This window comes from Oenanthe melanoleuca, chromosome 3 (assembly GCF_029582105.1).
Source record: "Oenanthe melanoleuca isolate GR-GAL-2019-014 chromosome 3, OMel1.0, whole genome shotgun sequence".
Lineage (NCBI taxonomy): Eukaryota > Metazoa > Chordata > Aves > Passeriformes > Muscicapidae > Oenanthe > Oenanthe melanoleuca.
The window spans coordinates 39,703,031-39,730,048 of NC_079336.1; the positions used below are offsets into that span (position 1 = coordinate 39,703,031).

General features: G+C 33.2%; 1 protein-coding gene across 2 annotated transcripts in view; it reads left to right on the forward strand.

Moving 5' to 3' along the window:
* The window catches only part of GRIK2 (glutamate ionotropic receptor kainate type subunit 2), a 356,624-nt gene that overhangs the window by 135,746 nt on the left and 193,860 nt on the right, over window positions 1–27,018 (forward strand). For both annotated transcript variants that reach the window (XM_056488408.1, XM_056488407.1), the window contains 3 exons: window positions 3,472–3,653; window positions 7,031–7,084; window positions 9,971–10,144. In XM_056488408.1, the coding sequence (XP_056344383.1) occupies window positions 3,472–3,653; window positions 7,031–7,084; window positions 9,971–10,144 (410 nt within the window). The remainder of the gene's footprint in view (window positions 1–3,471; window positions 3,654–7,030; window positions 7,085–9,970; window positions 10,145–27,018) is intronic.

Genomic DNA, 27,018 nt, shown 5'->3' on the forward strand with positions numbered 1-27,018 from the left:
TACATGCATGTCCTTTTGAAACTGTCCCTTGCTGATTCAGAAACTTTTATTTCTTAGTACGTGACTGCTTGTTACTTTTACCCTACATAACCAGCCTGTTATGATGCTTCCTCTAATGTTAGACAACGCCAATGAAACTTACTTTGATTTTAACAGTATCTCAAGAATCTTAGTCAATGTGTAAATATGTTTGTTTGACCTAAAATGACCAATGTACACAAAGGATAGAAGGGTAGAAATTGAGTCCCACAGACAAACTTCACACAGTAGGAACAAGCAATCTTTTTTGAGTCTTAGGTATCCCAATCATCCAAATGGAAAAAGTGAAAAAATAGAACAAATTTTGGTAACATCTAAAAATGAAAATAAGGAATTAATTTGTCTGACTTCACCTGTTCAGGACTAAATGTTAAAGAGACTAAATAAGGTAGAGCTCATTTTGTGTTACTCCAAGGCATTAGTTTTACTGTAAAAAGCCTTTAACATATGATATCAGATAGCTGTGAAAAACTGAACTCTAAACAGATTGTTACTGTAAGGATAGGGGCACAATATATTTACATCCTACATTGCCTGGTTAGTCCTAAACTGTGTGATGTTCTGATCCCCTGGAACTTTTTTTGCAATTGCTACTGCAGAAGCTACTCCTGCAGAAGCCAGGAAGTTAGGGTGCTCAGGGGAAGAGAAAATCAGCCAGGAGTTGGGGAGCAGTTATTGTCCATAGATGAACTTGAGTGTTGTAGTTTATATGCAGGACCTTGTTCTTTAGGTTTACAGCTTTCCAGTGCTTAATTTTTAATTTGGTTACAAATAATGACCCAGTGTTTAATATTTAATCTAGAAAAGGTTTTGTTTGTGTATGATGGTGGCTTTGTTTGTTTGTTTTTAGATGAATTATTCTGTTCCTCTTCAGGAAATTATTTTGATGGGTTTTATTTATCAGTAAAGCTAATTTACTCTTTGCACACTTTTAAAACCCAAATGCTGCATCCCAAATAATAGATACTATAGTGTAGCAGAAAACCTCTAGCCTTTTATTAGTATTTAAAAGAGCCAGCTTTTGTGTGTGATCCAGAACTGGAAAGCTTTACTTGTTCTCAGTTCCCACTGATGCCTGAATGTGGAAATCCTGCTTCTCAACATTTTACCAAGGAAATAAAACATACCAGAGTAAGGTATGCTCAGCACTGTCTGATATTTTTTTGTTCTGTGAGGTGTTTCTCTGCAACAAGGAGCTGTAGGGTAACTGTGGCAGTGACACACCTTCACAGCAGCACTCTGCACCTTGCGCTCTCCACAGAGTCCCACGTCTCACCCCCTTGCAAGTGAGGGGATTTTAATTTCCAAAATCATACTGCTGAGAGCCCAGCAAGCTGGAAGCTGTTGAACATATGCCAGTAAAGAATTTATTCCTTATAGTGAGTGGCCAAGTGGACCACTGAAGTGAGTCATTTAGTAGACTGGAACATGTTTTATTCCCTGCCTTAATCCATCACAACTTTACTGGTGGCTGGAAACAGGGTAAATATATATGTTAAAATCTTAAAAATGGAAGTATGTGCTCACTGTAGCTATTACTAAAATTAAATATTCTGCTACATGTAGAAGCCATGAACAATATTACACATTAAAGGTTTAAGGTTGCTTTTTATTTCACATTGCTGAGACCAGGAGAAAAAGCAGTTTTGAAAACCCTGGAATTTGCTTACATCTCAGATTTAATTTATCTGAAAATATATTTTGAGGAATCTCACTGGTTACTATTAGTAATTGATAGTTATTGAAAGCACAAATACTTCATGTGCTTGCCTGCAGTGTGTACTGCCCCAGCACTGAGGTCTGGTCAGTGTTTTCAGGGTTTCTTCCCCATATTGTCATGCTCAGGTTTCTTTGGTAGCTTTCTACCTTTTGTGCTGCCTTCCAATGCAGCACTTTGTTTGCTGCTCATCCCTTCTCTATCAGATGCATAGACAACCCAGACGACAGACACTATCCTAGCATTCCCCTTGTCAGCCTTTACTTGCTCTTGTTGCTGCATCTGTAAATCTGCTATTTCAAATTTTGGTGTGATTTCTTTTTTTTCTCAGAGTAGTACAATAATGATAATATTTATGAAGATTATTTTTTTTTTTTTAATTCTTGAACAGCTCTGTTAGGACCTTTAAGGGCTGATGTTCTTGGGTAATGCTCTGGAATAGAACAAAGCTTGGAATTTTGGAATTCTTGGGTTTCATCCACTGCAGTTTCTTGAGGTTATCTCAGAGCATGGAGCTAATAGCACCAATGCTGTGGGTTCAATCCCTGTATGGGCTGTTCTGCTAAGAGCTGGACTTGATGGTGTTTGTGGGCTCCTTCCAACCCAGAATAATCTGTGAGTCTCAAACTAATTAAACTATATGTTTAATTGATTAGGATATTGGAAAACATTTACTTCAAAAATCCCTGTAGGCAAGAAAACACTTCTTGCCATTCTGTAGCAAATCTTGGACCTATAATAAAAGACCAGAATTGTATTGAGTTGGTGCAAGCAATAGCAATAGATAAAGGGACCTGTCAATTTGTATTTTTAAATTTGTTTGCCAAAATTTTGTAACTGAAACTTGTTATAGAAAAAAAGCAACATCTCTTTTCCCCTTCTTTGTATCCCTTTTCAAAGTTCCTTGACAGCTTAACTATTCCTTCTCCAAAGGTGTAAAAAAGGTGATTAGTGTAACCCCTGAAAATATGCATAAAATATGCACATTAGGGAGTCTGCCCTTTTGAGTAAAGAGTGCTTTTAAAGGACAGTTTGCAGTCAAGAAAGAATAGTCAGTCTCCCCTTTAACATTTGATATATTAAAAAATGCAGAAAACTTGAACATCATGAATCACTGTAATGTTTCATACAATCAATTAATTTGAAAGTCACTTCCACAAACATAGTAAGTTTTGTTCTGGAGTGATTTTAATTCCAAAACTGGCAGAGTAGTGTAAAGCTACTTTTGTGTCTTGCTGTTCTTGAAAAGTGGTTCAGTACAGAAATAGGAGAACAGATTTATGTGAGAGGGTTCTACAGTACTGAAATTATTCACAACTTTGTATGTAAACTTGATTTATTATTTGGGAGATTGTCTAGTCCGATTAAAAACTATTAGTCTGGGGTATGGCTTTAACTGAATTAGAGTAATATGTTCTTGGAAGAGGAATGTCATAGTTGTGTGATAATGCTAGAGGAAGATTTGTCTGTTTTAAGGTAATCCTAAATGAGGCTGCTACTCTCCATTAATATTAAGGGAAGAGACTTGTGCTAAAGTGTTGGGAATACAGATACTTAATTTTTCTTTTTAATAACATTTTTGTGTATCAGTTCCAACCAACTGAGAAGAGAAAAAAAAATCAGGAAACTTTGAGTTCTTATGGTATGTTCTCCTGCTGGCATTTCAGGTCTTGTTTTGGTAATTTTCTTTTCTCCTGACTCCTTTTTCCTTTAAGGTCTCATTCGATTGCAAGAGCTCATCAAGGCTCCCTCACGATACAACCTAAGGCTAAAAATCCGTCAGTTGCCAGCTGACACAAAAGATGCAAAGCCATTGCTAAAGGAGATGAAAAGAGGCAAAGAATTCCATGTAATCTTTGACTGCAGCCACGAAATGGCAGCAGGCATCTTGAAACAGGTAATCCTCATTTTGCTCGTGTCTTAATCTTCTTCATCCCTAATAAATAAAAGTATTACCCAGACCTAATGGTATTTAGCAAGCAGGGAAATTGTATGTCAGTTTTACTGAGGCCCAACTGAAAATCAGTCAAGGATTTTAGAGGTAATTTCTTTGGTGACACAAATGGTAGGTGCTTTAATTATGCTTTTACAAAGACAGAGTTTAATTAATTCATGTTCAGGAGGAACATGAAGGTATATTAGTCTTTCAGCTAAGAAGAACCAGTACTTTGGAGAATTAATGCTTTAAGTATGGTTTTAAATGCTTGTTTAATGCTATTTTATATATCAAATCTTTATGTATGTATGTATTGATTTATGTATTTGTTTTTATTTGAGGCCTCTAAGATGTCTATTCCTAATCAGACAATGATATCTAAATAGTATGTTACCAACAGACCACATTAATGTCTGCCATTGAAAACAATTGATTTTTAGAGCCATTTTCTCTTTGCACTAATAATGGAACTGCAAAACACCCAAGTACATTTGGTTGATGCTTTGAAAATACTATGTGTAAGTGAGATAAGTAGGTGAGATACAGCAGAATTCCAAATACTTAACTGGCTCAGAGACCATCTTCCCCATGTTTTTTTATTTAATAAATTCCAATAAATAAGATAGGAAGAATACTAAACTGAAATACTTCTAATGCATAGTTTTTAGTGACTTGAATTCATGTTTATATTAGGTTTGCTAGAAAACTGTAGGGTCTAAATTGAAAATGAAATGCATTTAAGGGTTGGAAATATGTATCTCATTAGAGGTACTTACAGGTATTATTTCAGCTATAATTAAAATTGCTAGTAAGCTTTAGTGTATAATATAATTTCCTTTCTTTTTTGTTCATTGATTGAAAAAACTTTTATTAGCTCCTAGTAATTTTAAACCTCTGCTGGTGGCTTTTTGTAAACATAATCTAGCCTAGTTATTCTAGTTGTTTAGTCCAAATCATTGAATGTACATTTAATTATTTTAAATATTTAAAATCTAAACAATGCAGATGGAAAGTGTACTGATGGCAATATTAAGCTGCAATACTAACAATAATTCCAATGAGATACATTACTGATATGGTACCCAGCAGTTTTTAGGTGAAAAAACATTTTTATTTCACAGTATACAGCATTGTGAAAAATGTATGAACAGAGGGAAATGTGAACAAAATTAAATTCATTGTGTCTTTATTCATGCACCACGACCCAAGAGTGAGCAACCAGCATCTTTAAATCAAATTGTGAACTCTTTCATCAAAGCACACTGCTCACCCTAAAGATTACAGAGGAAAGAGACAGAAAAAATTATTTCATCACTGTTTAGATCTTTATAGAGATTCTGTAGATTTTTTTTTTTCCATTCAAAACCTATACTGCAATGCCTTAAATATGCCCAAAACTTGTAGTTTTGAAGCAGAATGTGAGCACTTGCTGTCAAAATTGACACAAGGGTTGTTGAGAATATATTTATTATTTAATGTTAATATTCCAAATATAGTGTTTATAAGTGATTATTGAAAAAACAAATTGTATATCCATTTCTGAATTATTGACTGATCAGTTTTCTTTCCCTGATAATGGAGGGATAAATCTTGGGAAACATGACAAGGACTTTCAATTTGAGAGGATGATTGGAAAGATTAAGAGTGAAGATGGTGGAAGACAGCACAAATTGAAAATAAAGAGAACAAAGTAGCTTGAGAACCAAGTGAAATGACAACTACACTTTGCTGGCCAAAAATACCTAATGAAAAGTAAAAAAAGAAAAAAAAACCCATCAATCAGACAAACCTACTTAAATTAAGGCAAATCTCATTGTTATCTACATCACCAGGCAACCAGGGAAACCATACATAATTTAAAAGGTTAGGGAAGCATTATAATAATGAGAACAGAGAATTTATATTGCTTGAAGAGCAAAAAGAAGTGAGATCTTTAGAGAAGTGAGAAGCTGAAAGAAGGAAGGCCTGGAAAAGAGACAGCATCATCCTATAGCAGAATAAGGAACATGAGTGGGATGTTGTGTAGGGATCTTTTGGAGTATGGAAGAATTGGGACCAATTAATATAGAGGTGACTGCAAATGTGTTACATATATAGAGGAAAATACTATGGTTTTATTAAAAAAAAAGTTCTTATAAAAGCTAAGAATGCTTGTAGCTGTAGAGTTCCTAATGAAGTTGTAACATTTCTTACAGGAATGTGGTTTTCCTGTGTTTAAGGGAATTTAATTGCTACTGGAATACTATAGTTCTAAGTGTTTTGGAATTCTAAGTACACAAGTATAGGCAACTCTGGAAAAATGGTATGGTTTTTTTTTCAAAATCTTGTTTAAAATACTATAAAATCTGATTTACAACTGATATTTGGATTAGTTTTAGATTTTTTTTCTTTGGAAAAGGTTATATGGACTATTTATTTCATCATTTTTTGGACAATGTCGCAAGTAAAAAGGTTCCTACAGTCTTCAGAATGCTGTCAATTCTTTTAAATACAAATTCTGATATTGTCACTGTGGTATAATTGTGACCTTCAGTGTCTTTAAGGAGTCCATCTGATAGCAACTTGGCAAAGATTTACTTTTATAGTTCCTGAACAGGAAGAACATACTAAGGCAACTTTTGTGCAAAGCATGAAGATACATACTTTTCAGGAGAAAATGTCCTTTTAATTAATAGACATAATGAAACATAGGTTTTTATCTGCAATTTTTTTATGCAGTTAAAAGGAAAGCATTTTAAAATGCACAGTTTATCAAAAACTACTTGGTATTACATAGTGAGCAAGAGCCATGAAGGTACTTGAGAGATACCTGAATTTATAAAAATCTATGGATATTTTTCTTCATTTTAATTTAAGTAGTATCTCTCTTGCTGTTCAAAATTTAACTCGAGAATTTTCTTCCATGGTTGGAAAAATGTGCACATGTCTAATATAAGCTTGGGTCCTTCTTTTAAATGCATGGTATTGCCCATCAAAACAAAAAGAAAAATCCTATTAGGTAATTCATTTTAAAGAAAGGGTTCAATAATGAATGAAAATACTGTCGACTCAAATAATGTGTTGTAACTTAATGTATCCATTAGTATATAAAAATACAAGTCTCTTTCACATTTACTGCTCTAAACAGTCTAATAATACTCTTTCTATCAGAAGATCTGGTTCATAAATTCCTTTAATAGTCAGTAATCTTCTCTAACTGCTAAGAAATGACTTGCTTGACCTATTTTTAGCATAATTCCAACCCTGTAGTCTGATCTTAGTAGTGTTCTTTTTCAGTGTTTCATTTGTGTGATAAAAACGTGTTAACATTAATCTTTTGTTTTTTTTTTTTTTCCAAGGCTTTAGCTATGGGAATGATGACAGAATATTATCACTATATCTTTACCACACTGGTAAGTGGCTTGTGAAAACATGGTGATGACATCCAACAAAGACATTACTTTCCTAATTCTATTATTTACCAAAGTGGAAAAAGGCCTCTCTGGAATGGGGTGTGAGTACAAGATGTTTTCTTTGCTGAGTTTTCTTCCTTCCAGTGAAAACTCATCAGGATGGTTTAATTATTGTTCAACACTATGCCCTGAAAACTGATAGACCTGAAAAAAGCATCTGGCTATAGCACTGCAGCTTTTAACTGTCAAGGAGGGTTAAATGTATAATTCATAATTCATTGCTTATTTTATGCATTTTGTCCTGTTGTTTGTATGTGAAGATTAAGATATTTTAAAATGTGCTCATATATTCCATATTTTTAATCCAACACTTTACAAGGTAGTTCTTCTGTCATACGATTCATGAATAATTTGGTGTGAATCTCAGCAGCATTTTATTTAACAATTCGGATGAGCCTTTTAGGCACATGAATTATGTAATATTCTTTGGTGTCCACTGTAAATGTAACTTAGAATGAATTTGATCATTCTTGGATCCATCATTTGCAATAAACGAACATTTAAAATGTGAATGCTCATACAAAACAAACATTTATGTGAAGTCCTTTTTCCTGATCACAGACTAAGATGCAGTTTAAAAGTTGGTAAAATATTGTTCTAGAGACTACAGAGTCTCCAGAGCTGTGTACATTTCTCTGCCCTGAATTTGTGTTCAATTTTGTCTAATTAGATTGCAGTTCATTGTGTGTTTAAAATAAAAGTATGAGACAAACATGTGACAGATGTGCCTTGGCAAAACTATTCTTGAAATGACCCATGTTTAAAGTCACATACATGTTTAAGTTCTTATGAAAATGGATCTTTTGTGGTAGGGTAGGAGTCCACCTCAGAGTCACAAAACAGAAGTTTGTGTGAAGTATTAACATGAAATATCTAGTTGGATAGAAAGCAAAATAATTTGTCAAGGTCAAACACACATCCTGCACAAATACCTATCTTATTTTAGAAGGGTAAAGTTTCTGACACTTATAGATTTAGGATTGCATGCAATGGAATTTTCTTCAATAAATAGATTTCCCTCCATAAAAATGGATTATGGATATTTTGAAGTTTTTTTCTTATTTTTAAAATTTTTATTTTGATGTTGATGGAAATTGTTTCTTTGAGTACTATGCTATTATTTGGAAGGGCACTCTTAAAGCTCTGTTTGAAAATCAGAATTTTCTTTCATTCTGGTTTACTTATTAAAACATTTGATTTTTTATGGAGACAAGAATATTATATTGACTTGGAACTATTAAGAGATAATTTACTGTGCACGAACATATAATAGATTTTGATTTTGCAATGTTGCTCTGGAACCAGCATCAGAATTTAGTTGTTTTTATATATCAATTGCTCCTTACCTGACATGGTGAAAGTCTTGTCAAATAAATTTTCCAGTCACAGTGTTTACAACAGTCTTCTGTGTAATCTCCTCTTGATTGATTCAGGATGTAATGCACTGACTCATTAATACACTGACCTGTGTGCATTTTAATATATTCATAATAATATTGTGTATATTTATTACATTCCAGTGTAAACATGGATGTGTCTGGATTAAAAAATCTGACACAGTAAAATATGAGAGAATTTTTTTTAAGAGAGAGATGTAACAAAGTTCTAGTTATGTCCAACATTTCCTTTGCAATAAAATGTTTTATTTCTTTGCAAAGAGGATGTGAGGTTATTTTACATGAATTTTGTAATCTGCGTATCTTAAATATTGTGTATGGGAAAGTATATCTTATTATTAGCTACAGAATTACAGTGATTGATAACTGATTGATATTTTGTGGGCTTTGTGATATTAACAATGGGTGTTATATTTGGGTTTTCTGTAATACAGTATTTGATCTTCAGCTCTAGCCAGTAAACAAAATGAATTGAAGCAATGTTGCACCTAAAGCTACCTGATAAAAAAAGTTAAATTAAAAATTAGATTAATGACTTCCTATGAATTATGGGATTAAATTTCTATGTTAAATAAATTAAAATTTTGTTATAGGGAAATAATATATTATGTGTAACCTTGAAAACCTTTTTTGTCATGTTCAAAACTTGATCTTACACCTGAGTTTCCTGAAGTCAACTGCTGTTTCTACATTGCTTCTTAGGATTTGATCAAAGCACTAGGATAACCTTCAATTTACTTTCTTGAGCTAAGATTTGGATTATTTTACTTTTTATTGATTTTATTTGCCTTGTGTCTGTTTGAGGTCTAACTGTACACACACACACATACAGACATACTGAAAACACATAAAGTGGCAAAAGTTATCTTTGATCTTGCAAAGATGAATTCCTAATCAAAGATAGGTCCATATTTGGAAGTATGTTGATGACTGTGAGAAATGCTTTTAATCCAATTTAAAGCCATGTACGTTCCTCCTTGTCTCTGCTCGCCACCACCCCCACTCTCTGCCTACTTCCCTCCACCAGTTTATCCTCCTAAGATTAACATTTTTAAGTTTCACTGAGAGTGAAAGCTCAAGGGAACTGCTATCCAGTTTATTTTATTATTTGATGTCTATTTGATTTCTGGTAAGTTCAAGAGCTAGCCATTAATATTCATGTTACGAAATTGAAAATTTAAGCTTACTGTAGTATTTTAGCCTACCTAGTTCTGTAATTGGATTAACATTTCCTGAAAGTCTGTTCTCCCTCCCAGAATCAGATTACTCCCACCATAAGGGCAACCAAGTTGCTCACAGACAAGCAGAAAACACTTCCCATTATAAATAGCACTGAGAAATTACCATGCTCTCATCTGGGGAGATAGTCTGGCAATTGAAATAACAACTGTGCTGCATCACAGAATTTATGCAATGGTGATTTTTTCAGGACCTGTTTGCCTTGGATGTGGAGCCCTATCGGTACAGTGGGGTTAATATGACTGGATTCAGAATTCTAAACACAGAGAACACCCAGGTGTCATCGATCATTGAGAAGTGGTCTATGGAGCGCTTGCAAGCACCCCCAAAGCCTGATTCAGGTTTGCTGGATGGATTTATGACGGTATGAATACCAGTATTTGGCTCTTTTTTTAATATGATTGTGAAGCTAAAACAAAATTTAACTTTTTTGGCTGTTATTAAAAGTGTTTAGAGGTATGTTGCTGATATTATTGTAAACACGAGTCAGAAAGTAACTGTGATGTTTCTGTCAATATTTTGCAGATTGAATACATGGTTATATTAACTTTCTTTCAAAATTACACATACTATTTTTTTTTTTTTCAAATTATGATGCAGTACTCTAAATGTCAAATTCACCTAATTTTCCTAATTTGCTAGTGAAAATTTTTTGTGGGACAAAAATCATGTTAATGAAAATTGTCTCTTCCTCTGCATTTTGTGTCTTCTTCATTTAAGATTCATTCATTAATAATGTGTACTTTCTAATAGCTCCATAAATCTTGTTTTTAAATATTTTATTAATATTATGAACAGGACCTCATTACTATCTTTTCCATTGTCTGTGCTTTCAGATTAATCTGATTAATTAATATGGTTGTTCATTTTCATTTTTTTTTTCCCTTTTATTGCCACTAGTCTTCAGCCTTACTTCAGTTCATAATAATCACAATTATATTCCTGTAAACAAATTTTCATTGCTAGGTTTTCATGAGTTTCTGCTCATTAGTTGGAATTCAATCTGGACTTATAATACCAGGAAGGGATCATTTTAAAAGATATCTTATAGACATCTTATATTAATTCTTCTTTAGTCTTCAAATTTGTTGAATGATTTTCCAGTTTGGCCCCTTAGCAATTTAGGTAGTTGGGTTTTGTTTGGCTTTGTTTTTTGGTTTTTGGGGGTTGTTTTGTGTTGTTGATCTTGTTGAGTGTTTTTTTGGTGGTTTTTTTTTTTTTTTTTTTTTATAAATTTATTTTTTAGGCTTTTATCTTCTGTTTGAAAAACAGAAAATTATATTTCTTGAAGACAGGTATCTTAGTAATCTAGCAGATGCCTACCTTGGGTTAATTATTCCACATAACACAACGAATCAATAATTTTTTTCTACAGATAAGATTTGCTGATCTTATAGATATTAGGTATTAAATCACAATCAATATTTTTACAAATTAGTTTAGATTTTTTCTAGAAAATTACCTTTTTTAGAGAAAATATTTTTTCTTGCACTTACTGTATATTATGTCTTGAACATGATAATTTGAAACATTTTAAATTTAATTTGTTTACTGATTTCCTTGCACTGCACTTTACAGGTTGCATCACATGGTAGTTTAAAAATTATATTGTTCATTTCTCTAAATGATTTCAAACAAGTAAATGAATCCCCACAAAATCTGAAAACTGTGTGAAGTACACATCTGGTTTTTATATAGCTGCTACTTATTACTGTAAGTCAATGTTTCATGCTTACTTGTTTGCATTAATACTTTAAATTCTTTTATTTCTACTTCTTTGAATTTAAAATTTGCAACTCTTCTTCTCACTCATTGTAGTTGTACATTTTGTATACTGATCAAAGATGTAACTTTGGATATTTGCCAAGATCAGTAGTGATCATTATTTTGTGAGTACATAAGGCCATGGTGAAAAATAATGGAGTGATAATATTGGAATGGAGTTCTCTGGGCCAGTTGCATGTTTTCCATCTCCTGTAGTGCTGTAATGAAAGTGCTTTTCTCAGAAAACCTTCTGATGTGAGGCAGAGCCCTATAATTGCTATGATATGACCCTGTAAGAATAATACTTCACATCATTACTTCGCCTCAGGATAGAAAAATATAAAAAAGTGCATGGAAAACATAGTGGCTTCTCTTCTGGACCCTTAAGAGATCTCTTTTCCCCAAGCGGAACAAAGTCTTCGTGCAGACTGTGATGAATATTTTATGGTCATTCTTTTTGTTGATTTAACATTTAAATGTGCTTTGATAACCTGGATTTTAAATACCTGAGAGATGCAGATTATTATTTCCAATAATCCTGGAAAGGGTTATGAGATTAGAGTTTTTCTGATCTGGCACATAGATACAGAAAAACCATGCACAGCGTGTCCATTTACACAGTGTGAAAGAGTCAAATCATGATGTCATTGCACAATGTTCTTTCTGTGCTCAGAATAAAATAAGCCATTTTATTGACTTATTATCAAGGAAGTTGTAAAATCAGTTAAATGTGTAAAATTTGACTTTCATGTCAGTTTTTCATGTATATTTAAAGTAAAAAACGGACTTGAGAATCAAAGACTCTTCACAGATATTGATGCTATGGAGTACTCTGATATAGGCTGGACTGGAAATGTGTTTAATTTTCAATGTTTGATAATGGCTACAGCTTAACCAGAAAAAACTAGCAAGAAGACTGCTTAATGGGAATTCATTCAGCTTGAACCACACAGCTAAATACCATTTAATTAGGTTTAAAGCACCTAAAACTTGTTCTAAATAAAAACCTGAATTTTGTATAACGCATTTAGAGACATCAGTGAAGACTAATTTTTCCTGATTGTGTAAAAGCAGGCAGTTATGAGTTGCAAAGTTTTTAAGCTCTGGTGGTGTTTGTGTAAGGTGCTCCTTCTCCAGATGTTTTTCATCATGTTGACTTTGCCCTTATGACAGTTAGAACCACCAATATAATTCTGACATTACTTTTTCTTATCTATGATTCATGGAGTTCCCAGTATTATATGTTGTTTCATGGTCTTTTCTGTAAGCTTGTATAACTCTCTAACTAGTTTATAATTTTTCTAATAAATATTTTACTTTTTATTATCCTAATAGAATATACAGTTGGTAAAAAGTTTCATCTCATCTCCTTGGAATGTTCCAAGTCAAATTTGCAAGTGCGAATCCTATTGAGTTCAATTATGATAGTTCTCTCTTTGTCTCTAGGCTGTTCCTCAGCACAGCTCTAAAAAAGATGATAATTCAGCATATCTCAGGGGAAAAGGGATCAAAATCAAATTTTCAATCACATTTCACTCTCCTCTTAAGATTTCTTAAGTATTTCTTTGTATGGACATTGGGAAAAAAAATTAGCCTATTTAATCAGTGCTGCCATATTGAACAATTCTAGTAATAAATGTTTACTTATCAATACAACAAAAAAAGTAAATGCATTCTATGATTTAGGAGAGTAACTACAATACAATTGTAGTTTTTTCCATGGCTCCAAAAAATATGTAGAAATGTTGAAAATCTCTCTCTGTATTGTTTCAGACTATTCATACTCTCTTTGCACTTGAAATAAGTTGTGCTTGTGTAAATGTTTATAAGAAATGATTTCTTTCAAACTCCAAACTAATTTCTGTTAAAGAAAAAAACGTGAATATACTTTTAGTATTATACACACAAGTCCTGTGGAAGTCTTGCTGGTCAATTCTGATTGAAGACATTTTTCTATCATCATTCACATACTAATAGACCTAATTTATGCATTTGATGGTTCTTTCATATTTCTTATTGTCTGAGGATAATCAAAATGATACTTGTCCTCTTAACATAGAAATAATAATCAAAATGTGTTGCTGTTCAAGTGTATTTGTATCCTTTAATCTGTCACACACTTGTGTAGATATGCATGTGCACGCACAATTTCACTTACTAATTTACTTAAATAGTTATATTTATTTCTTAAATTTGTAATATTTTTATTTCAAGTATTCTCAGCAGTCTTGTATTTACTTTGATCAGTGTTTTTGTACCACCAAACTCTTACTAAACAGAAATAAAAAAACCGTAGTGCTTATAAAAGTAAACATCACATGAAACTGGGACATGCTGTGGCTGTTATTTCTTATAATAAAATTACAGGAATTTATACAGCCACAACAATTTTGCCAGAGGTAATAAACCATACCTTTAGAAATTTGCAGAAGAGGAATCAAAGATCAAATTGTTACAATGCCTTTTCTTTCTTGCTGGTAGATGTTGTAATTCGGTAGAATCAACTGGATCTGACATTTCAGTATCTATTTATCGTTGTCTTTTTGTTTCTTCTTGTTACCCGGATGAAAAAGCCCAAAGGAAATAAAAAATGCATTTTTGTCCATTTTAAATCCAAATCGGGGGAGTTCTTTTCAGTCTTGGAAAACTTTTTAATTAATTCTCACTCGATCTTGCACTTCCTAACTTGATCCAACAATACATATAAGAGAGTTTTTTTATCAAAATTTGTCTTCTTACATATTTCTGAGTAAGATCCAGGATGGCTACTCTGCCAAAATGAAGTGGGCAAACATCAATTCATTCGTGCATTTCTCTGTTTCTCACCACCTATTCTTACTTGACAGCAGGTCAAAAAGCACTTAAATAAAGTTAGACTCCAGGCAGGGTGGGTTGTTAGCCTTGTTGAACCTTGTGTTATCCCTGTACTAAACAACTTCTAACTTGATTGAAACTCTTTAAACAATTCTCTGATATGTGATATACTCATTACTGTTCTTTTCCATGAAATTTATATTGAATTCTGAAATTTGAAAGTTATTGGTACTTAGCAACCACTTGAACACAATGACTTGGCATTAATAAAACCACAGTATTTTTCAATCAGATTATTATTTCTTCTGGAAAAAATGATTTATAAGTTAATAACAACCCCAAATATACCATAATGAAATGACAATATTTAATTAGTGTAACTTCAGCTGTTATTTTTTTTTTTCTGAAAAAGTTTAGATTTTCAGATGTTCATCCTTATTTTAGCCTGGAGTAAAAAAAATTAATTTGGAACTTTCCTGCAAAATGGAAAAGTGATAATAAAAATATTGTCATAATAATTAAGTAAATTCTAGCACTATTTTAAAGAAACTTTGCTTTGGTATACTTCAGTTTCTGAGTCTGTACAAGTATTACACAGAAAGGAGAAAAAGCCCACAAAACCCTGAGCATAAATACACTTCCACATTTATATATGACAACCATGATTCACACCAAGCAAAATAGAGCATAAATAAAGTGTTATGAGTTCAGAATTCTTTTACTCTTCAGCTATTAATCTTCACAGTTTTCTGTGCCTCGAGTCAGAATTTAGCATGCATAATTAAGATGACCTAACAAGGCCTGCTGCTTAATTAACATAAAGTTTTCCTTACTAATTGCTTTTGCCTATCATCCAATTCAGCTCTCTGCTTTCTCCTTATATTGAAAGGGGTATTCTTTTTTTTTCCATTCTGACTATTAATTCTATTCTTTAATGCCCACTTTAGTAGCTATATATGTGAGGTGCAGATAAGCACTGTGTTACTTCTCAAATGTGAGAGACAAGATCAATATTTAGGTGTTTACCCCAGAAAATCACAGTTTGCAGCTGATACATCTAGTGTACTGCCTGGGGGAATGCAGCATTAGTTAGTAGAGCATTTTCTGTTTGCATTCCTAATTATTTTTGCCTTTTTTTTTTTTTTTTTTTTTTTTTTTTTTTTTTTTTTTTTTTTTGTTAGCTTCTCTGTAAATGAAAATGACAGTAAAAAAAACCCCTGAAATTTGGAATGATATTAAATACTGTTGGCAAAGTTCTAGAGATTTTTTTGCGCATGTGGAAAGGATTTATGGTTCATTTCTGTTCATGGGATTTTCATATTCTTCAAAAAAAGGGAGATGAAATTTTATCAATAAAGTTTTGAAATTTTTAAAGCTGTTGAATAGACTTCCTCAGATTAGGAAAATAGATGTAATGGTGTTTTCTTTAAGTATGTAACTGTAAAGAAGATGCAAAGATCATGAGGAGAGATTCTAGTACCTCTACAAGTTGTCCTTAATTGAAGGAATGTACAAATGCATTTACAGCGCTGCCTACAAAATTCATTTTGAAACTAGCCATTTTAAGGGATATAAAAAAAATCCTGATGTTATAATACCTTTGATATTTGAGAATGGAAATGAAAGAGAGAATAATGTTGGCCTTGTAAATGTATAGATATTTTTCCCTAATTAGCTCTCCATATTTGCACACCTGAAGACTGGTGGGATGGGTTTGTATAATATATTCTTTGTTTGTTCTCATTTTACCCTGATTGAAAAAAGCTTCCAGTAAGCAACCTCTCTATAACTAAACTTTATGACTGTTTTGTAAAATCTAATTTATCTGAATGTTTTCTTTCTTAGTTTTGTGGGTATGCTAGTTTAATATTCTCAGAAGTTTTGTTCACTCCAAGGTCAAGCCAAAGAATGGCTTAAAAAATATGGTCAAACAGTGAGTATAGATGAACAATAATGATGTATTTTCAGTTTCATTACATCAATATGTTTAAAAACCCTAAAACCTTGTGAGGAATTAGACCAATGCACAAAGACCATGTTAAATGGCTACCTGTAATCAGGTGAATCATTAATCAACAGATTACCCTGGTTTATTTTTGATAAAGGATTTTGAACAATATTAAACTAGCTTGGTTAAGCAACTAATATTGGAAAGGGTACCCTTTTATGTATATTATCAAGTTTGGAAAGATTAAGAGAATAATAACACTGAAACCAGGACAATGAAATTGAAAGAACCATAAAAATCCAAAGTTTACAAAAAGGGAATTGGTTCTTCTATCATGATATAACCAAGGCTTAATGACGTTTTTCATCAAAGAAATAAATAACTTCTCTGTCAGATAATTGAACATAAATAATACTGAGGGAACAGTTAAAATGCTCTGAAAGCTTAGTGTGTATTTCTCAAGTTCTTTTCTCTACTAAAAACCAAGCAAACAACAGCAAAACCCCAAACAAAAACCCAGTCCAACCATCCATATCAAAGTGAACTCCACCCCCTCACATTCCAGTAATTTAATGTAGCTGTTGCTAATCCATTTTAATCAAGATTTAGGTAAACAGCATGAGCCATGGAAAAGCATGACTTTAAAAAAAAAGTGAAGTTGTGATAACTACAGGTATTAGAATTTAGCGAAATAGAGTTAAAATGATGCTCTTAATTACTAACTCAAGAAATCAGGGAGATGCCAAACTGGAAATATACTGTATTAGCATTATTATTATTTGGTGTATTTAGTTATATATATATATATATATATATATATATAATTTTCCATAGCTCATAAAGGAAGAAAAGAATGATGATGTAATTCAGGATATTCTTTTTTTTTCTGGAGCTTGTCTGAATTTATTTAATCTTGATATCAGTATTTTCATGACAGTACAAACTGTTGAATAACTTGATACAAATTAGCAATTTAGTCTTCCTAATGGTAAAAGGAGTTTTGTGAAACCTCAATCTCTTATTTGTACATGAAAATATGAAAATAACAGTTGTATTTGGAATAGCTACTTAAATAACAATTTAGCAACTGCTATCAGGCACTGTGCCTGGACAGGAGAATTTGATGAGAAGAAGGTGCTGTTAAGGTTCCTGAGGGTGAAAAGAGCAATAAAAAAAAAATAAATAGTTGTTACAGAAATACGGTCTGGGATTCTGATTTATAGCTTCAAAGAGGATTTCTTCTTATGTAGACAGCTTTATAATTATCCCTTTAGCTGAAAGAATTTTCTGGATTTGCTGATGAGATGTGTTTAGTAACAGTGTAGCAGCAAATATGTACTTCAAAGGAAATACTAAACAATTACTCATTACTGCATTACAAGCTAAAAATTTCCCCTAGGCACAGTTAATTTTGTGAGTTTAGGGACTATGCAGGATTTAATGCTTTAAGATATTTTATAAATGATTTGTCAGCTATTTTGGGAATTAATTGCATTATTAAATATTTGAGTATTGTATACAGTAACTTTTAGAATTTTAAGAGACAGGATAGATCAGAAACCTGTGATCCTATCCCGAAGGAAAGCTATGTTCAAGTGCTGTATCCATTTAACAGAAATTGCAGTATCTCTTCTATGGAAGATTTCATTTAATTCTTCCAGATGTGGTTTGAGGATGTATGTATATATTTATAAATATGCTAAGATTTTTATTGATTTATATCACGCTTTAGAAATCTGGATGCTGCTCTGTCTTTATGAAGCAATAGAGGGAACTCAGGGTAACAGCAAGTAGGGAAATGGCAGAGCTTGTGCAACCTGCAGGATCTCCTACACAGCACAGAAAAGTAGCTGAAGCATAGGTTGTTTTTTGAAATAGGAACTTGAGTGCCTTTTTTCAGGAAATGTGTCTGCACTATATGAAATTTAGTCTGAGGACTGCAATTAAGAAACCATAATCTGTCAAAGATTATGTTTCTAAAGAAGAGCAATGAAGCTGGTGAAGGGTATGGAGCACAAGTTTTATGAAGGACTGTATGAGGGAGCTGGGTTGTTTAGCCTGGAGGAGAAGAGGCTCAGGGGAGACCTTACTGTCTCTACAACTGCCTGAAAAGAGGTTGTAGACAGGTGGGTGTTGGTCTCTTCTGCCAAGTAACAAGCCACACAACAAGAGGAAAGAGGCTTCAAGACATCCTAGGGGAGATTTAGATTGGATATTTGGAAAAAAATTCTTCCCAGAAAGGATAATCAAGCAATGAAACAGCCTGCTTAGAGAAGTGCTGGAGACACCATTCCTAGAGGCATTTAAAAGTCTTGGAAATGTGGCACTTGTTTTAGCAGTGGAATTGACTGTGCTGCATTAATGACTGGATGATGTTAAAGGTCTTTTCCAGCCTAAGCAATTTTATGATACTATGAAGACATTTTTCTTAGTACCTGCATTCTGAAATTAATTGTAATGGTATATATATATATGTTATGTTTAATTTAAATTTTCAGGAAAAGTGAACCAAAAGAAAGATTTCTTTCATTCTTTTCTGTTATTTTTAGAACTTGCCTTGAGGGGCAGCATAACTAGAGCTGATAATCAGTGGACTTATCTGCAGTAGTTAATAACTCTAAGAATCATTATGGTTACCATTGTATGATATAGAATGGTGACAGTGTAGGCATGCAAGGTTAAGCAGCAACGTAAATAATTTGTGGAGAAAGAGGACCATCAATTTAGCCTTTACCATGTGCATATCATCTTCACAATGCCACCACCTCTTTGGACTGGCAATGTACTACACTTAATAGTTTGAAGTATGTTCTGGGTAATATTATAGTCCTTTGGAAGTCAGTGTATGGGTAATTTGGCCAACATGCATTCCAGGCTCAGATAGGATAAGCATATGAAGAACTACCACTTTAAAATTTTTGTTTAATTTTGAAGTGGAGTATTAAATGCTAAAAACTGCAATGGAGCAGAAAAAAAGTGAAAATCACATGTAAATATTTGTCTTTGAATATTCAGGTGGTTATTTTGGATGTTGTTTGGTAGGCTGGAGCAGTCTTCATTCATTATGTGCTTCTCATATATTAAAAACACGAATATTCTGTTTCTGTCTATTACTATTACAATTTGTTCATTACTGGACTAGTTGACATAGCTGGTAGAAATAAGCAAGCTTCTGGGAATACCACATTCTCTGCTGAAGACCTGCAAGTGTATCTGCTTGAATTTTTGCCTTTTTTCCTTTTTTCCCCATTTCCAGATATAAGAGATACTAATTCCCCTAATTTTTGCTTATCTCCTTAAGTCACAGCACACTTTGTTTTTAAAGGGGTTCTATAGTACATATTGACTTAATGGGGACTTTATAAAGACCAGGTATGTAGTTATTGCTTCAATTAATTTTCCTGAGGGATAATTATTTCCTGTCCAGAATATCGTGAACTCCATTTCAGAGCTTTACAAATTCACAGGATATTTTACTTGGCCTCCACCCGTCTGACCCTTCAGAAGATCAAAAGTCTCCTAAAATTCATGTCTGCCCATCTTAGCTGAATGTTTGTCCCTTCTTCATATTTCAAATTATGCTATATGCTTGACATAGTCAAGCTTTAAGTAGAATTGTAGGAGTAAATATATTTTCCGCTTTTTCTTTGGCACAGTTAGGCCATCATATCATTGTCCAAAGCAAAGATGTGGTTAATGATTTTGATTAGCCTAGATTTGCCACAGTTTTGAAATTAACTAGGAAAATAATCCCAAAAACTTTAAAATTGAATATTCTTCTTTAAATGTTTATAGAAGTAGGGTTCTCTGCCTTAATTTGCTGGGTTTAATCTTGATGCAATATTCTACATGAAAAAACTGAAGTTTATGTTAAGTTGCATCAGAGAATTTTGTCTCTGTTTCTTTTAGCAATGAACATTTTTTGACTTTGCTGTTCCACATTTGGCCTATTCATTTATTAAATACGTGTCTTAAATAAAGATCATTTAGAGACAGACACCAGCAATGTTAGAAAATTGCCTTGAAACAATTTAAATGTCAAGATCTTGAAAGAAGTTCTCTTTAGATGAAAAGTAAGTCATGAGACCTAAAGTGAAGCTATGTCATATAAAACAAACTTTCATTTGATTTATTTATAAATGGGAACATAAGAGGCTTTAGAGGTAGCTTTGCAAAGCTGAACATAAAGCTCAAGTTAGGAATAAATATTTAATTTGGTTAGAAAAAAATTTATTAGCATTTATAATGACATTTTTAAATTAATGTAAAAAGAAGTAAATTATGAATACAATTTTTCTGGAGAAAGATGGAGGAAAAAGTGAGAACTGCATTATTGTCTGCACCCACATAAAGTTGTGCATGTGTTCATTTAACAAAATCAGCTGTGTTAGTTTAAAAGTAGGATTATTTGTTTACTATATAGAAGTTACTTTGAACTTGATAAAATCAGATTATCATTTAGAGTTCATTCCTAAAAATAAAAGTTCAACAAAACTGATGGGATATACTTGGAAATATACAAATGAAAGATGAATATAGTTAAAGTGTAGAATGGCATAATAAAGTGTATACACACTGAAGTTTAGTTTGGGCATTAAAAAAATCAGGAAAAACATATTGGTAGAAAATCTGTGAGTTTTTTATATATATGTGTTGAGTTTTCTTTATCTTGTGTATACCAGCACATGTTCCTTTTACATTTGGTCAGAAAATGGTTGTTAAGCAATAGAAAAGACTTCTGAGGGAAGTGGTTGAGTCACCATACCTGGAGGTATTTAGAAATGTAAATCTGGTGCTAAGGGACATAGTTTAGTGGTGGACTTGGCAGCACTACATTAATGGCTGGACTTTTTGATGTTAAAGATATTTTCTGAGTTAAATGATTATATGTTCTACACTGAGTTTATTCAGTGCTATTGCATAGAATCTAAATGTCAGGGCCCTGTATTGATTTTCAAGTAAGATCAAGGGAGAAAATCCATTGGGAAAGCAGTGGGAGATGAAGCACCATCAGGAGACACTCTTTACTATCTGAACACTAGGCATCATATTTGTTAGAGAAAAATATTGAAGGTCTTTTTCTGGGAATATAAGTTATCAGTAACCAAGATTGTCAGACCTGAGGGGCTGGACCACTTGTGCATTGAGTAGAGGTTGAGAGAACAAGTCTGGGGAAAGGAAGGCATCTTCAGGGCCTAACAGCATCCCCCTAACATCTGCAGAGAGATTATCAAGAAGACAGAGACAAGCTATTCCCAGCAGCATGAGAGCAAAGGCATAAACTGAAAGGTGAGAGAATTTGACTGGGTTTAATAAAGAATGTTTTGACTGTAAGAAAAGTAAAGCAGTGGAAAGGATTGCTCAGAGAGGTTGTTGTAGTCTCCATCCATGCAGGTTTTCAAAACTGATAAAGTTCTGAACAACGTGTATATTTCTAAAGGTGACACTGAAAGCAAGAAAAAGGTGCAAGGTGTTGGACCAGGAAGTCCTGTGGTCCCTTAATCTTGAATTATCTTATGGTCTTTATTTTATACTCAACAACTGTGGCTGTCCTCTGAGAAGTTAATCTCCAGTATTTCAGAAGAGTACTATAGGTCTGAGGGAACCTCTTCATTAAGAACAGCAGTTAAGAGTCAAGAAATTGAAATCTATCCTCATATTCATGAAGAATTGTAGCTCCATTGAAGCTTGATCACACAGACACAATATAGTTGGTAAACCAGAATACCAGTGCTTAATTTTCTTCTAGATACTACCTTCCTATTTTGAGAGATGTATCTGCATTGCTTCCTGCAGGTTTTATTCATTTTAATCCTAAGGGGCATGTGAATTTTTCGAATTCCAAAAAAAACCCACCTAATATAGTGTGGTCTCAAATATAATTTTTAAGCTTAGACAGTCACAGAAAGTGTGTTAGAGTATATCAATCAAGATATTATCAGACTAATGCTAATACCTAAATACTTAGTGAACCCATTCAGTAAAAGAAACAATACAGTGATAGTTCTCCTGGAAGCCCCTAAAATGTGCTTTTGCTAGATGTTTACAAGGCATATTGGTGAGCTTTATAAGTCAAAGTTGGTGACCATTACAGCTATCAGTCCACACAGACGTGATTATGTCCCAAACAAATAAATTTTAAAGTGCTGAGAATTTAAAACAGTCCAGCATTTAAAATGAGGAGCAAACCATTAAAAGAAAAAATGAGAAACTTAAAAATTCCAGGTTCTTCTTAGAACATGACTGGTTTGCTGTGTTTTAGTGTAAGGAGAATCATGAACTCAGCTGATCTGTGCTGTACAGACATAGGTATAGTGGTCAATATACTTATTTCCTTTTTGCAGCTGTTGAATTAGCAACCTTCCAGGATGCTTGGTGGCAAATCATGTAGAACCTTTCCAGGAATGACTAGTGGTCTGCTAAGTTTTCCAACAGTGACTTGGCACATTGAGACATATTCTTTCATGGTGGTGGCCATGTCTTAGGCTTCATTTGTTTCTGTTTGCAGATAAACTGCCCAGAGAGCAAGTTTAATATCCTTTGCCTGTGCTTCAGAGTGAACTGTACTTACATACCTCCTAATGAAGAAGATGCCTAAACAGTATGTGTGGAATTTGCCTCTCCTAACCTAATCCATGTAACATTCAAATGTCTAGTAATTGCTTATACTGCCTTTTCAGTCAGTACAGGAAGGATAGAGAAATTTGTCCTAAAAAAGCTGCATAGACTTCATTGCTGCAGAGGAGTCTATAGGGAGCCTATGTGGCCATTTTAAATGACTGAAATTAAAAGAAATTATTCCTTTCTGATGTATGTGAGTTTTACACATACAGATCTCTCCACAGTTTTTATTTTATTGTTCTTTGACATTTGCAGTTCTAATCTGCCTTGGCTGCAGCTGTAAGCAGATACATATTCTTTAACATAAACTATGTTTACCTTAGTGCTCTATCTTGAATCAGTTATTACACCAGTTATGCAGAGTTATTACATCAGTTATGCACACCAAGGTGGTGATGTATTTTGATAACTAACCAAAAATGCACCAAGAATACAGTAGAATCTGTAAGTAAATAGCATTTCTTATTTTATGCCTAAAGCACAAGAACATTGCTGCTTTTAAGTCTGGTCACAGAATGTCAGTTGTCAAAACTGTCTCAACCTATCCCAGAGTGTGTTTGCATTATTGTGAACTCATGGATTTTACTCCCCTGAAGGAACTTCTTAACAATTCATCTGCTTGGATAGTTTCAGGTAGCAATGTTAATAACCATATCAAGAACTAAGTCACTGTACACTACTTTCTTCCTGATAATATTTAGTGAAGACTGATAATATTTAGTTCAGATCTACCTGAGCATATTTTGTAAAGACTTGATGAAATTATCTCTTCTCATGTTGCATTCTGCAAACCTGGACAGTTTAGTTCTTGACAGAGATGAAAAGAGAGAGGAAGTAGGTTTGAATTATTAAAATAGATATAGCAGTGCTGTATGTCAGAAAAGTAGACAAACCTGCAGAACTTTTGGGTTGATAAGTCCCTAATTGTATAAAGTACTAAAAATTCTTATGAAGTTCCCTAGGATTTTCAGATTTAGCCAGGGGCTGCTCTGCAGAGGCTAGTAAACTGAATCTTCATGGGTCAATTTATGTGATGCTAGTCTTTCTGCATGTCTTTTCATTATCCAAAACAACAAAAATCCAAGAGTTGATTGCTTTTTTTTTTTTTTTTTTTTTTTTTTTTTTTTGTCAAAAAAACCCACAACAAACCCAAGCCAAATAAAACCTAAATACAACAAAAGAAAAAACATATATATTCTAGTACTAGTCTATTAACTTCATGTGACCTGGAGGTCTCTAGCTAGCAAGATAATATTATTTACATACATCTATTTGTGATTTAGTCCATTCAAGTGCCTTGTGGGAAGGCATACAAGGGAGAAAATTTGTTCTGAGTAAGTGTGAGCCATTAGATAGGTTGAGATTAGATATGAGACCTTTGACAATCAGTAATGGAACAGCATTAAGTTTTCTGAGTTCACTAGGTAGTTGAATGCTCTAATGGAGGCACCATGCTGGGAAAACAGACATTTTCTTTGGAATTTCTTATGAAGAGGTGATTTGCTCATTGTGATATGAATAGGTATGCTAGATGCATGGGAATATTCTGCCAGAAAATTAAGGTCCCCTGTACTAGACAATGGCTCACTGGAGGAATGTATTACTGGTAAAGTAAAATTTGAGAACAGAGCCTTTCCTATTTAATAGTCCATTGGCTTTCCTCCTAGAGCCATTGTCCCCAGCCTGACTTCTGTGGTCTTTATTTTGATTCCCTAATCAAGCTCATGCTGTTTTAATCTGACTTGGGAAGATTATTGTATAATTGCATTATACATGCAATTGTTCTATTCTGTTTGGTCATCTGTAAATCCCACCTTGTCTTCTGTAGAAGTTTCAGTATCTTCTGGTATCCATTTGTGTCTCCAAACATTTAATAGTCCCTGGATAGTTCTATTATGTGATTCTACAATAAGGGCATAAATACATTATTTTTTGTGATTAATTATTGAGCTTTTGGAAGGATAAGTTTCTGAAACTGCATAAAATTATTACTGCTTATGGTGTGAGGTGAGCTGATATACTGATTAAATCTGATTAAGATGTTATTTTCTTTGTAATGCTAGCTTTCTTAGTCTTCTGCTGATATTTCTGACCAGAAAAATAATTTCCCTATTTTTCTCTCAGCTACAATAGCAAAAGCTCTCCTTTCCTAGAAAGCCCTATTCTGCAAAAAATGTTCATTCTATCAATCCATAAAAGATGCTTGGAGTGAAAGGCATAAATAATCTGTGTGTATCAAATAATACAAAAAGCAGATGTTGTCCAGAGTGAGTGGAATAGATATTCTCTGTCTATTGCACATGCTAAACTTCCTGCCCCAGTTTCTTTATAAAACCTACCCATGCATCACTGATATTTTATTGTAAATTCAATTTTGTCTTGGTTTCTATGATAGGAAAAGTTGTGATTAAGACTCTGTAGTTTTCAGAAGTATGCATAATAAAGAAAAGATTATATCTAGAGTAAAAAAAGAAGTAAATAACAAGACTTTAGTGAACATAAATCTATAGAATGGTCAAATGGTTTGTGTTGACAGGGGCCTTCAGTGCTCATTTATTCCATCCCTGCTGCCATAGGCAGAGACATCTTTCTCTAGAGCGGGTTGCTCAAAGCATCATTTAATTTGCCCTTGAACACTTCCAGGGCTGGGGCATCCAGAACATCCCATTCCAGACTCTGAACAACTTCATTGTAGAGAAATTCTTGCTTATATCCAGTCCAAATAATTGTCTTAAAAACTGATGTGATAAATTTCCTTTATAAACATGTACAGGCATTCTAAATTCTGAAGTCTAATCAAAATGTGTCATACATGTATATAATAGGTCATATGTAAAGATTGGAATGGAAATTATTGTAAAGTGCAAAGTACTTCTAGAAATGTGGGATGTGTACTCCTTTGTAGTCCATACAGTCTTAATTCTGGTACCTGGGCATACAGGTGTGTTTTGTTTTGGTGCCTGCTGAACTGTAAACTGGACAAGAAGTAAAGAGCTGGTGCACAACTCGTTTAGACTGAACTTCTCACTAGAGAAAAAGTACTTAGGAACATAGAGCTGTATCATTGAACCTGACAGAGCATCATCTCCATAAGTTCTTCTTGATTTTCAGTGCTTCATTTGGGGTGCTTCTCCATCTTGACATTGCAAATGACTAAAATATTTATCTCCTTTAATACCTATATATTATTTTTGTTCTATGCCCTTTCTCTAAAATGTTTCTTATGCCAGAATTTAGACCTACTTCAAAAAAATATGACTTAAATACTCAGAGTAGGTTTTTGAACTGTAATATTTGTCTCTTTGGCAGTGGAGATTCAATAATTTCTTGTAGCACTAAAGGTAGTAGAGATTAACTGTTTTCACAAAGAAAAATACTCAGTAGGTAATAGACTTTTTACTGGAAGTAAATCTTCAGTTACATTAGTGTTGCCTGTATGAACAATCTTTTGGTTGTTGTCAAAGCTAGATTGTTCTTTGGAGAAATGGAAATAATTTGGGAATAACTTATTAGTAGACAAACTATTTATATGTCTATCTGATAAATATAAACAGTGTGCTGAGAAGTAAATTAATTTGTACTTAAGTGAGCATGAAACAACAATCATTCATGGAACTTTAATGGGTATCAATTCACCACCCATTTGTATGGATTAGGGATGCAGAAATGAAAATTATATTTTCACAATGGCTTGAAGAAACTTTGGGAAAATTCTCAAATAAAGATTTAATTAGAGTGAACTTACCATTTAAGCTACTTTATTAAAAAATATTCTTTTTGTTTTGGATTGATAATTTGGGATTGATAATTTGGTCTTAGATATCATGATTTTTTAAATTGATTATTTAAAATAAGATGATGTTCATGAAATGGAGATCTGCTCTCTTCTACGCATGGTCTTTCAGGAAATGGCTGGAGACTTAAGTTCTAAGCATTCACTAAGTATGAACCTGGCATCATACACTTAAGCAAAAAATTTAAGATAAAAAACACTGTGGTATAGCATATGTACTCTTCCTCCTTGGAGAGCTGAATTTAGTCAAGTTTTTGGATTTAAATGCTTATGTTACTAATAATTGCTTTGGCTTTTC